At 43.7% G+C, this 13,449-nt stretch overlaps 1 protein-coding gene across 1 annotated transcript in view; it reads left to right on the top strand.

Annotated features, from left to right (window-relative positions):
- LOC149287682 (uncharacterized) overlaps positions 1-13,449 on the top strand; it is a 39,844-nt gene that overhangs the window by 18,156 nt on the left and 8,239 nt on the right. The window contains exons 2-3 of the mRNA XM_089492546.1: positions 631-1,302; positions 8,260-8,355. Of these exons, the coding sequence (XP_089348672.1) occupies positions 631-1,302; positions 8,260-8,355 (768 nt within the window). The remainder of the gene's footprint in view (positions 1-630; positions 1,303-8,259; positions 8,356-13,449) is intronic.

Here is a 13,449-nt window from a genome sequence, read left to right as displayed (position 1 = left end):
AAGCTCTCCTCTCCAACTTCCATCAACTTCACCATCTCTTGTTCACACACCAATCCAATCCACACCGATTCGCATGTGAGCTGTATACTGTATTGGCTGTGAGTCATCTGGAGCCAAACAGCATGAAGTGACCTCTGCAGTTGGTTTGCATCATGCCTTGGGCTCCGACTCTGTACTTTATGGCAGTCTCACAGGATATGATGCCACCTGTCAATCAAAGTATTTTTGCACATTTTTAATGGAACATTTTTTCACCAGTCCTCTGACTATCTGCTTCCACTGATTCCCCCAAGGCAGTCCCCATCTAGTCTCTTCTTTGTTAGCTGCTATAAGTAAGGATACAATCGTTCCATGAATTTAGGGTATCTGCAACAGGATCACGCTTCAGTCACTCACACCAACTTTATTAATTTACTGTCAAATAGGGAAGCGTAAATGGGGGCTAAATCTGGGGGTAACACCCTCCTCTCTTAACTCTGATTTTCACTTATCTGTCATTGTCCTTCTTTACAGAAAAACTTGTGAGTCAAGAGAGAGTCCACACAGCAGAGAAGCCATTCAAATGCCAGCATTGTGGGAAAAGTTGTTCTACGAAGTCACACTTAGTGACACATCTGAGAGTTCACATAGGAGAGAAGCCATTCAAATGCCAGCATTGTGGGAAAAGTTTTTCTACAAAGTCACACTTAGTGACACATCAGAGAGTCCACACAGGAGAGAAGCCATATAAATGCCAGGATGGTGGGAAATGTTTTTCTTGGAAGTCATACCTAGTGATACACCAGAGAGTCCACACAGGAGAGAAGCCATTCAAATGCCAGCATTGTGGGAAAGGTTTTTCTCGGAAGTCACACCTTTTGGAACATCACAGGATCCACACAGGAGAGAAGCCATACAAATGCCAGCATTGTGAGAAATGTTTTTCTTGGAAGTCTGACCTAGTGAAACATCAGAGAGTCCACACAGGAGAGAAGCCATACAAATGCCAGCATTGTGAGAAATGTTTTTCTTGGAAGTCTGACCTAGTGACACATCAGAGAATCCACACAGGAGAGAAGCCATACAAATGCCAGCGTTGTGGGAAATCTTTTTCTCAGAAGTCAATCCTAATGATACATCAGAGAGTTCACACAGGAGAGAAGCCATACAAATGCCAGCATTGTGGGAAAGGTTTTTCTCAGAAGGCACACCTAGTGACACATCAGAGAGTTCACACAGGAGAGAAGCCATTCAAATGCCAGCATTGTGGGAAAGGTTTTGCTTCGAAGTCACACCTAGTGACACATCAGAGAGTCCACACAGGAGAGAAGCCAAAAAAATCCCAGCAATGAACTAATATTATTTTTGTAAAGAAGGAATACAGAAAATATATTTTCAGAAAAAAAGGTTCTGTTCTTGATTTTTCAATTCAAATCAACTATGAAAACATATATAAATTAGGATGAATTAATCTCCTCTTCTCTTAAAGAGTAGAAACAAGAACCAAGTAAAAATGGAGATTGGGTTTTTGTTTATCTAGCTCTATTTTTCTTTGCTGAAAGATTAAAACAGGATACTAGAAGAAATGAAAATTTAAGAGGTTTAGACACCATCTAGGAAGTATACATAGTTTAGAGATACAGAAACTTACTTGGCTTTTTTCATATATATATATATATATATATATATATACTTTGTATATTGTGTAAATATGTTTAAGTGTGTACTAATGTTTTGTCTTGTGTGTCTTTTTAATGAATGTTCAATAATTTTTTTAAAAGAAAATATATTTTCAATGCAGCAGTGAAAAGGCCCTTATGATTTTGTTTGTAAGGTTTGTCTGTCCATATGTCTGTTTATGTTTTAAAGTTATATTTTGTTAAGTTTACGTTTTAATTGCTATTAGTATAGATCATTGCTTTGGGTTATAACCTTGGCTAAGGATTATGGGTTGTGGTATAGGTTAGCTAGATGGGGGCCTGGGATTTGTTGCAGCTGTCTAAAATAGTTATGGGAATGCTAGCTTTTGCAATGTGTGGGATTTTGGCTTCAGAAAGTTGGGGGCAGGTATTAAGAGAAAGGGCTAGTTTCTGGGAATGGCAAAGGGGGCCTTGTTATCTGTGGGGCATAGACTGTGGGAATTGGAGGTGGGGGCTAGGTTTGGAAGAGGGTGGAGTTTTAGGTTTGGGGGTTGTAATGTATTCATTGGATTGGGGGGGGGGCAGTACTGGCTTAAACACCAAATTTCTGACTATGTGTTCTTAATAAAGTTCTTTGTTGTTTCAACACACTGGACTCATTGATGCACAGAAGTTCTGCATTTGCACAAAATTGAGCCTTTCTTCTCTCCTCAGCCCTCAGCTCCATTCCCAGCCATAAGAACAGAGGCAAACACACACATATTTATAGACACACAGACAGACAGACAGACAGACAGACATCAGAGCTATATGTACAAAGCAGAGCCTCCCCAGCCTTTCCCTCCTGAGTCCAGCTCCGCAGCTTGGGTTCCATTCTGGAACAAACAAAAAACATACAGCGTCATTTATATACCGCTTCATACTGAACTATCAGTGTCTGAGCGGTTTCCAATTATAAGCTAATTGCCCCCCCAAAAATCTGGGTACTCATTTTAGCGACCTCAGAAGGATGCAAGCCTGAGTCAAGCTTGAACCCTTTCACAGGTATTGAACTCACAACCTTATGGTTTTGCAGTACAGGGATTTAAACACTGCGCCACCAGGGCTCCTTCCTTTCTTCCAAAGGCCGACAGTGGAGTAAGCGGCAGCAGCAGCATGGTCCTTGCGATACCTGCGCATGGTCAGGAGGGGCCTTTGGTGGCAAATGTGTATGCACAGTCTCAGCCCCTGAACCTGCCGCCCTCACAGCCTGCTCTGAAGGAGGGAAGTGGGGAGAGCCCTCGTTCGTTCAAAGATTTGGCTGCAGGGTCTTCGGGAGGGGGGGAGTTGGGGGGGTTGTAAGAAGGAAGGAAACCCTGATCTCCTCCCCCCAAAGAAAGGCAGTCCTCCTCTTCCTCCTCTCCCTTCCCTGCCCCCTCCTCAAGGGATTCCTTGAGGCCCAGGTACTTGGGGGGTTATGAGAAAAGAGGGCAGGTGGGATCTTTGGAGTGAGGCATGGCCTTGGGGCCCAGGTACTTCAATAGCATTGGAAACAACATTATTCGGGAGGGGTGGAGTTTTCTCTGGGGGGGGATCTGTCTGGGGGGAGAGAAGACCCAAATCTATGCCAAAGTCAAGAGGAGGGAGATGGAGGGACCCCAAAACCCCTTCTGGGGATACTGACACCCCCCTGGGCAACCAGATTAGGCACTCCCCAACATACATACCTTTCCCTTCAAAACAAGCCTGTGGAGGAGGACCAGCGGAGAGACCCTCAGCCCCCCCCCCCCCCCCCCCCCCCGGTTCTGGGAACATGCTGAAAGGGCCTTGGACTCCCTTGAAGGGATGTATGTTAAAGGAGAAGAAGGAAGGAATAAAGGAGTGAAAGTGCCAAGGAAAGAAAAGCATAAAGGGAGTGCTGAAGTTGGGGGGGGGGGGCATCTGGGACCTGACTCAGGCATCTTCCCCCCCAGAACTCATTATTAGAGTCTTCCACAGCTCACTTTGACAATTTAAATTACTATTTCACAGAGAACATCTCTCAGATAAGAGCCGAATTGGACACTGGCATTATTGCAGAGGCTATAGGTGAGGTGTCCAGTGACTCTGTGAATAAGATCATACTGGGTCTATTTGAATCTGTAAGTACCAAAGACATGGACAAGCTCCTTGGAAGTGTGAAGAAGACAACTTGCCCTCTGGACCCTTGCCCTTCATGGCTGGTCATCCAAGGAGGAGATGCACTTAGGACTCACCTGAGATATGCTTCTCTTAGGGAGGGCTATTTTCCATCTTGCTTAAAAGAAGCGGTGGTACGGCCGTTTATGGAAAAGCCCTCCCTAGATCCCTTGGACATGAACAATTACAGACCAGTCTCCCATCTTCCATTTCTAAGCCTGGTGCTTGAGAGGGCAGTTGCTCTTCAATTCCAAGCGGTCTTGGATGAAACAGAGTATATAGACCATTTCAAATTGGCTTCAGGATGGGATACAGAGTCGAAACTGTTATGGTCGCCTTAGTAGATGATTTCCACTTGAATATCAACAGGGAAAGCGTGACCCTGCTGGTGCTTTTAGATCTCTCAGCGACTTTTGATACCATCGACCATGGCATCCAGAAGGAAATTGAGGATAGGGGGCAATGCGTTGCGGTGGTTCTAGTCCTATCTCTCAAGCAGATTCCAGATGGAGATGCTTGGGGACAGTTGTTCCCAGGGCCGGCTCTAGGTATTTTGCCACGCTAGGCGAGAAATATTTTGGCACCCGTCGCCCCTCATAATTATTTTCACTCCTTGATTTCCGCTGTTTCATTTGTTAAAGCTAAACATGACATAAAATTTGGGTTCCAATCTCTCGTCACAGTATTGTGAATTAGTCAAAAAGCCAATTAGGTTTTTACAGGTTAATTGACTGCTGTGATATTTCGAATGGCGACTAACGCACACATATTCCTTTTGCAAGCTGGAAGCATTATTCATTCTAATGATGTGGAAAAATCTGGGTCCCATCCCATGAATTTATGGGGTAGTAGTGGTCCATGTATGACCCCTAAAAACTAGAAATCTTCACCCAAGGGGCAGAAAAGGGTCTCACAAGAAAGAAAACCAGAAGGGTCACCAGGTGAGAGGACCGGGGCTGCAGTTTGACACCACTTTAGCCACCTTTGGCTCCCATGGTGACCAGTTGTACTAACTGCAAAGGAGGACAAGGCACCGCAAAATGTAGGACTTTCAAGTAAAATGGAGGACATGACCAGTAAAAGCTGAAACCCCTCATATAAATATAAATTCATGCTTCTTAGTGATGCTCAAAAGGGAGGACATTTTTGGAATTCCTCCTGGACAGAAGACTGAAATGTAAGGTATACCCCCGAAAAAGAGGACATCTGGTCATCCTGCGGGTTCCATGCTATGGAGCCCTGGGATTTGTAGTTTGTTGTGGCTCCACTGCTCTCTGACTGAGAAGGCGAATTCTCCTCCAAACATTTAAATCCCAGGATTCCATAGCATGGTGCCAGAGCAGTTAAAGCGGTGTCAAATGGCATTACTTCTGCAGTGTAGATGCAGCCTATGAAAAAAGGATGGGAATGGCTCCAGGTTGAGAAAGAAAAGACACATAGTAGGCACAGCCACCAAGAGTGGCAAGCCACACTCTCTCAGCCTCAAAGGAAGGCCCTGGCAAAGCTTCTCTGAACTCATATTGCCAAGAAAACCCCATGGTAGGTTGACCTCAGGGCAGGACAGACCTCCTCCTCTTCCAGGACATGTCCTCCATTCCAACCTTCTGTCCAGGAGGTATTCTAAAGCATCCTCCATTTTGAGCATGACTAAGAAGCATACATTAACATTTCTAGGAGTGTTTGGAGCTTTTCTTGAGTCCTGTCCTCCCTTTTTCTTGAATGTCTTCCATTTTGTGGTGCCTTCCTTTGCGGTGAAGAAATCTGGGAAAAAGACCAAGCTTTTAAAGTGGATTGTTGGAGCCAGTGTGGACTAGTTGTTTGAGCATTGATTGGACTATGACTCTGGGTTCAAATCCCAGCTCGGCCATGGAACTCCACTGGGTGGGGCATCACACTCTCTCAGCCTCAGAGGAAGGCCATGGTGAGCCTCCTCTGAACAAACCTTGCCAAGGAAACCCCATGAGAGGATGGCCAGGAGGCAGAAAGGACTTGAAGGCACACAACAAACAACAACAACAAACAACAACAAGTGATGGGAAGAGAGGCCAAGGTGGGTGAATAGGGAAGAATAGGGCCAAAGTCTGGGAAGGAGGAAGGAGTTTATTGGGGGGGGGGGTGGGGGTGGAGAAATGAGACCATGGAAATGCGCAGTGAGTCACACTCTCTCAGCCTCAGGGGAAGGCTATGGCAAGCCTTCCCTGAACAAGTCTCTCTTTGCAAGAAAGAGAGAGAGGAAGGAAGGAAGGAAGGAAGGAAGGAAGGAAGGAAGGAAGGAAGAGGAAGGGAAGGAAGGGGGAAGTTAGAAAAGAAGGAAGGAAGGAAAGAAGGAAGGGGGAGGGAGGGAGGGAGGGAGGGAGGGAGGGAGGGAGGGACAGGAGGAAAGAAAGAAAGAGAGAGAGAGAGGGAGGGAGGGAGGGAGGAAGGAAGGAAGGAAGGAAGGGGGAGGGAGGTGCTCTGGATTCCACAACAAACTCCAGCTCCCAGAATTCCATAGCCTTGAGCCAAAAAGAGTTAAAGCAGTGCCAAACTGGGTTAATTCTCCAGTGTGGATGCAGCCCAGGAGTTGCAGAGGGCAGCAAACTTCTTCCCCCCTTTCAGCCTCAGCAAGCAGCTCTCTCTTCCTGCCACTCGGAGGCTGGCAGTGCTGCTGATTGCTCTGCTTGGCTGATTCTATGATCCTCTGGCTCCAGCCTCTCTCTCTCTCTCTTCCTCTCTCTCTGGCACCCCCTAGAGGTTGGCGCCCCTAGGCAGCTGCCTAGCTCACCTATATGGACCCAGGAGCTGTGTAAGAAACCCTCTCAGAAGAGAGACACAAAGGGACACCCTTCCTTTTGGCCCAAGGAACCTGGCCTCCTTCTCTCTCTGGAGCCTCAGAGAGAAAGAGAAGCCTCTGTTCAACTGAGGCCTCAGAGAAGGTTCCGGAACATTATTCCCCACAGTCACAAGCAGCACAAAATGGCCTCCAGAACACAAAGAGGCAGGGACTGGAATTCCAGCCAATCAGGGCCAGGGATGGTGGGAAGGACTGAGATTCCAGCCAATGGCAGCCCTCAGAGTGTCCTCAGGAGGACTTCTTCTGTTCTTAGAAGAGCATTGAACCCATGGCTTTGAGACAGGGCTGGTCCTCCATTTTGATGCAGTGATGCTCCTGGTGAAGGCAGTTGGTTTGGAGCTGTCATGAGAGAAAGCCATTCCTAATGGACTGAATAGTGGTCTTCCTATTTCTATTCCTAGGGAAGGGAAGAGGGCCCTGGAGTGCTCTCTGCCTTGGATCCAAAGAGAACTTGACCTCCAGACAGACTAGAAATCTAACACAGACATAAATCAATGAATAATAAAGGCTGCCCTAGACTTCTGTCAGTTCATTGAAGCAGATTGGGAAGACCTCCAGGGAAGAGCCTCCATTGCTAAACACAGTCTCCATCAAGGAGGAATCTAGAGGATCAGGGACCAAGATTGCAGCCTTGTCTTTCCCTCTCTCCCCATTCTTGAAAATCCAGGGAGCCAAGGAAAAGAGAAGGGAGGATATCCCAATGTATCCCACTCAATTGATATCCTGAAGTGATCAAATCATATTCGGGATGCTCTGTGTTCTTCCTCCCCTTTTGCTCAGTCAGTCTCTGGATGAGGGCTACTTTCTGTTGCAGATCTCCTTTCCAGACGTGGAAGTCTTCTTCTCTGAGGAGGAAGGGCCTCTCTTGGGTCCGCAGCAAAAATCTTTGTAGAATGAGGTGATGATGGAAATCTATGGAAGTGTGTCCTCTCTGGGAAAGGAAACTGGACCCATTGCCCTTCTTACAGAACAGGGGGCCTTGCATGCTACATACATGGCTCTATGGTTCCACTTTAATGGTCAAAGCAACATCCTGGGAATCTTGGGATTTGTACTAACTTTACGGAGCCACTAGAGCTCTCTAGTTATGATTGTAAATGCCCTTTGCTAAACTGCAGATCTTAGGATATCCTAGGAAAGAACAATGACACTTGATATCTTTTGGCCCCAAATGCTCTTCATTACATCCCTTAGCAAGGTTTCAGGTCTTTTTAAACTATGTTTTGTTGTTTCTATGTTCTGGACAGGCCTCCAGTATCCTCTTGGGAAGAAGGCCAAAGTCTAGCTCTGTTTGGACAGGAAAGTAACTCAGGGAAAGCCCTCAATAGAGCCAGAAGAGGTGTCCATAAAACAACTAGAAGAGTATTGTCAGGCAGCCATGCATCTGAAAAACAATAACAACTAAACAAGTAAACTGGAGGTAACCAGCTCAAGTCCTTGTTTTCAGACATTTTAAGGTATTCCATGTAGCAATTATGACTAATATCTATGAAGGGAGGGAAAGGGAACACTAAAACTCCTTTATCTCTCTTCTTGCTTAGCTCCATTGTAGAATCCAGAGGCCTCTCCTCTCTTAATGCTGAGATGAGTCTTTTCTGTGTTTCTCCTTCTTTATAGAAGAACTTGCGGCTCATGAGAGAATCGACACTCGGGAGAAACCACACAAATGCCAGCAGTGTGGAAAATGCTTTGCTCAGAAGTCACAGCTTGAAGTGCATCAGAGGGTCCACACAGGAGAAAAACCTTGGAGATGCCATCAATGCAATGGAGATGCAGATATTTTACTTCAGGTGCTATCTTTACATACTTCAAGAGCATTCATACAAGACAGAAGCCATACAAATGCCTGAACTGCAGAAAATGTTTTTCTCAGAATTTACACCTTTAGAGAAATGGTATAAATGTCAGCAATTGAATATAGTTTTTTGGAGAGGCATATTTTATACATTTTGTCCTATTCTATTTGTAATGTTCTATTATAATCTTCATTTATGGCACATCTTCTACAAAGTTTTTGGTCTGAAAGTATCTTATCCTTATAAGAACATTGAATAAACCTTTGCATTATTTGGAGCATTCTGTATTCTTCATTGCATTTCTAGAATCTGTGAAAGACAGCATCAATTATGGAAGCATCAGTCTAAGGATTAATGAGGGGCTGCTAGAGTTCAACTGGCTTGTGACCATGAGAAAGGATGCTGAAGATGCATTTCTGACCTCTCTCTAGCCTTTCATTGACGCACACAACATTTGATGACCCCTGAATCAAACCCTTATTTTCCTCCTTTTCCCCAGGACTTAAACCTTGGCTAGAAAGTATTATATTTGGGGGGGGGGGGGGGGGGGTTGCTTCTTCTGTAACATGTGTTTCCCTTACTCTTTTTACATGGAGCAGGAAGGGTGCCATAAATACATATGTCAGTGGCATTCCTGCACTGGGACTCATTGGGTGCCAGTGCGCGACTTTCAGGGGCGGGACGTCCCCCTTCTGGGGGTGGGACTTCTGGGGCCAGGACTTCAATCTTCCAGGGGCATGACTTCTGGGGGTGGGCAACCCAAGGCACTCTATTGCAGGCAATAGCAACCCCCCGCCCTCTGACGAAACCTAAAAAGGCCAGTGTGATTGTAGGCTATTTTAATAGAAATATACTGTCTAGATCAGTGGTCCCAAAACTTTTTTGGGCGACTGCCCCCTTTCCTCTTGAGGAACAACCCTAGCACCCTCCATACCTATTTCATGGCATTAGGTCCACTGTTTTACTGGGGGGAGGGAGAGAAGAGAGAAAGTACTGGTATATTGAGCAAGGCAAGTGGCTGCTTTGGGTCAATTTTGGAAATGAAGGCCCCTTACAGACTGCCTAAAAGCAGCGGTCTGCCGGCGCTGCTGGTTGCTCCGTGAGGGAGCCGCAGCAGCCAAACCGTGCGGCTCCTGCATGGAGCAAAAAAGAAGCCCCAAAATGGGACTTCTTCCCGCGGTGCGGTTATGGCACATAATAATGGCGGTGCCTGTGTGTATAGGGCGCTGCCATTATTAGGCCCCTGTCACGTGCTAGGAGTGAGGCCGGTGTGGACCCTAGGTCCCCAGTCAATCCCTAGCACATGATGGGGGCGCCTCAAGAGCCCATCTGTAACAGGCTGAAGTCAGTGAAACACTGCTTGCCATGCAACCCCAATGGTTGACACTTGGCAAGTCCCACTCTCCCAGCTCCAGAAGAAGGCAATGGCAAACCCCTCTGATGAAAATCTTTCAAGAAAACCCTATAATAGATTCTCCTTAGGGTCACCATGAGTCCAAACAACTTCAAGGCACACAACAACAATTGCTGCTAGCGAGAAGAAAAGAGAACCTGGAACCCCATAAGTTTGTATTTGGTGTGAAGGAAGGTGAGGCTGGTGAGTGGCTTAGGAAAGTGAAAGTCAATGGAGGTCTTCAGTCAGTAAAGGAAGGTTTATTCAAATGCACAGTGACATCACTGCTTGACCAATGAGAGAGCAAGATGAAGGTTCTTCTGGAAGCTTCCGTGAGAAGGAGATATAAGGCCTGAGAGACCAAGAGACAGTTGGGGGAATTGTGTCGGTTGGAGATCCAGAGAGAGAGTGAAAGAGCGGATCTTGGAAGTTAGTCTCAGAATTTAATGTTTAGGTTTATTTATTCTTTTAATAGCTTGCATGAATTGAATATTATATACTTACAAATATTGTACCTGCAAGATTCTTAATACCTTGTGTGACTTATATTTTAGTTATATTTTGTTATCTATAATACATACCTCCTTGGAGTATCTACTACTCGACCCTCCTTTTACACGTGTTTTGGATCGGTTGATGTTTGGAAGATCAGTAAAGAAGTAGAAATAAAGTTCCTTAACTGGTCCCAGTGTAGGTTAAGGGAAACCCTTTTATAATTCACAGGATAATGGCAGCGGGATTTAAGGAAGTTAAGGGTCTGCTGGGCTAAGAGCCATAATGTCTAAATGTCTAATTAACAATTTGTAATCCACTCTGATAGCCTTTTGGCTGAAGAGAGGGGTATAAAATATTATTATTATTATTATTATTATTATTATTATTATTATTATTCCAGGGCCGCAGTTTGTCTGCTTGGACCACCGGAGATCATCACAGTGAGTCAGTTGGAAAAGCCCATCTCACTCCAGAAAATAAAGGTACTTGAGGAGTTTGCACTCTACGTCTTTCTGTAATAATAGCTACAAAACTGATAATAGCATTTGGGACATTTAGTGTTTTAATAACAAATATGGTAGATTTAAATGCTGCTTTAAAACCTCTTTCCATCTGCCAGCTTTGCTCTGGTTTTGGGGGTAAATGTGAAAGTGTTGGGAGGGAGGGACTTATTGTGGCACCAGAGCCCTCTGACAGAGAAGGATCAATGTCTCACAAAACTACATTTCCCAAAATTCCTTAGCACTGACCCAGGGCAGTTAAAGCAATCTCAGATTGGATTATTGCTGCAGTGTGTTTTGGACTTAGGTAGGGTTGCCATAATTGTCCACTTTTACCAGGGACAAAATGTGGAACAAATTCAAGACCAAACTGTAGGACAACTGCAGGACAAAACTCAGCCCAAAATGTAGGACATTGAAGAAAAATGGTGGACCTTAAATGTCCTACATTTTGAGCTGAGTTTTGTCCTGCAGTTGCCCTACAGTTTGGTCTTGAATTTGTCCTACATTTTGTCCCTGGTAAAAGTGGACAATTATGGCAGCCCTAGACTTAGGTGACCCTTGGCAAGTCACACTCTCTCAGCCTCAATGGCATTGGAGACCCCTCTCTGAAGAAACCTGCCAAGAAAACCCCATGGTAAGGTTGCCTTAGGGTTGCCATAAGTTGTAATTGAATTGAAGACACACATGAAGAACAGATAAAAGTCTGCAATTATTTCTCAGGTTGTACATGGGAACGGGAGTAGGATTGCCATAAGTCAGGAGCTCCAAACCGGGACAAATGTAGGACAAATGTAGGGCAACAATTTCTTTTCTTTTTTTTTCTGAGCCATGATAGTTTTTACTATAGTATCTCCATTGTACTACTCTGTTCAATAACCACAGTAAGATTTTTTTTTTAAGCAGGTACATTGGTCGTTTATAGAAACAAGAAATCAGGGCAGTGACTAAAATTTCACTGAATATAAATCACTATGGCTATTTTCAGTTTAGTGAAGCTAGAATAATTTATGATGAAGGTAGAACATTCTGTAACAATATATATATATATATATATATAACATTACTAGCAATATCCTGTTAGGGATGAAATTCTTTACTAAGATTTTTTCTCAGAGGTAGCATTGAGTAATTTCAGCAATTTTCTTTTTATTTATTTATTTATTTTATTTTATTCCTCATACATAGTTATATTCACATTCACATCTTACAGAATCTCAATTCCCTTCCCCTCTCCCTTCCCTTTTCCCTCCCCCTCCGCTCCTTCCCCTTCCTTCCCCCCCTTTTCCCCTTCCCAACCCATTTTTCCTATGTCTTTTTCTTTTCCTCTTTACCTTCTCTTCTTCCCATAGACCTATTCCAATACTGTTCTATTATATTCCATACATCATCATCTTCATCTTCCTCATCTTCTTCTTTTCTTTTTATACTTCGGGACAGTCTATCTGCATCTTTCATTTCCATCACCTTATTCAACCAATCCTCTATACTTGGTATTTGCGTTGTTTTCCATCTCTGGGCATATAGTAATCTTGCCGTCGAAATCATATACAAAATTATCCTCCCATATTTCCTCTCTATTTCCTTCTCTACTTTGCAGGTCATATTCAACAAATATAGTTCCGGAATCTTTTGAAATCTTCCCCCTATTATTTCTTTCATCACACAATGTATCCCATTCCAGAATTGTTTAGCTTTTGTGCATGTCCACCACATGTGGTAGAAGGTTCCATCTGCTTTTTTACACTTCCAACATGTCTTATTTGTGTTTTTATACATTTTAGATATCTTAGCCGGCGTAATATACCACAAATAAAACATTTTATAATAATTTTCTTTTAAATTTTGGGCTAAAGTAAATTTATTCGTTTTTTCCCACGTTCTTTCCCACTCATCCAGATTTATATTATGTTGCATCAATTGACTCCATTTTGTCATGTTCTCCTTTATCCTTTCTTGTTCTAAATCCCTTTCTAGCAGCCCCGCATAGTATTTGGATATTTTCTTCTTGTTTTGTTTTTCAAAGATTATCTTATCTAATTCATTTTTTGTGGTTTCTATTCCCTCTTGTTTTACATCTTTTTTGAGCCTTTCCTCCAATTGCTTATATGGGAACCATTCTATCCTCATATTTTCCTTTTCTAATTTTTCTCTGGATTTTATTTTTAAGTATCCCTTCTTATCCTCCTCTAGTATTTGTTCATATCTTATCCATTGTTCCTTACTCCTTCTAAACTTCCCGAAATGGGCCTCCTGCGGTGACGTCCATTGGGGTATTCTCCTATAAAACTTTTTCTTATAATGTTCCCATATCCTTAATAATCCTTTTCTTATAATGTGTTTTTTAAATTCCTTTCAAATGTAGGACACATTTTTAAAAATGGAGGACGTGCAAAAAATTGAGGGTTTTTTTTAAATGTTAATATAAATGCATGTTTTTTAGGCATGATCAAAATGGAGGACATTTTGGCATTATTCCTAGACAGATGCCAGAAATGGACTTGCCCTCGGGTTCAACTGTACTTCTCCGAAGTGTGTACTTGGTCAAGGGACTGTGGTTTTTCTTCACTGCGCATGAGTTTGTAAAATTCACAGCAAGTTACATTGGCCGTGCCTCAGAGGCTTCGTGATATCAATATCACCATCATCATCATCA

This window comes from Sceloporus occidentalis, unplaced genomic scaffold (assembly GCF_023333645.1).
Source record: "Sceloporus occidentalis isolate IW3139 unplaced genomic scaffold, rSceOcc1.0.p SCAF_57, whole genome shotgun sequence".
Classification (NCBI taxonomy): domain Eukaryota; kingdom Metazoa; phylum Chordata; class Lepidosauria; order Squamata; family Phrynosomatidae; genus Sceloporus; species Sceloporus occidentalis.
This window is presented reverse-complemented; position numbering and strand designations above follow the sequence as displayed.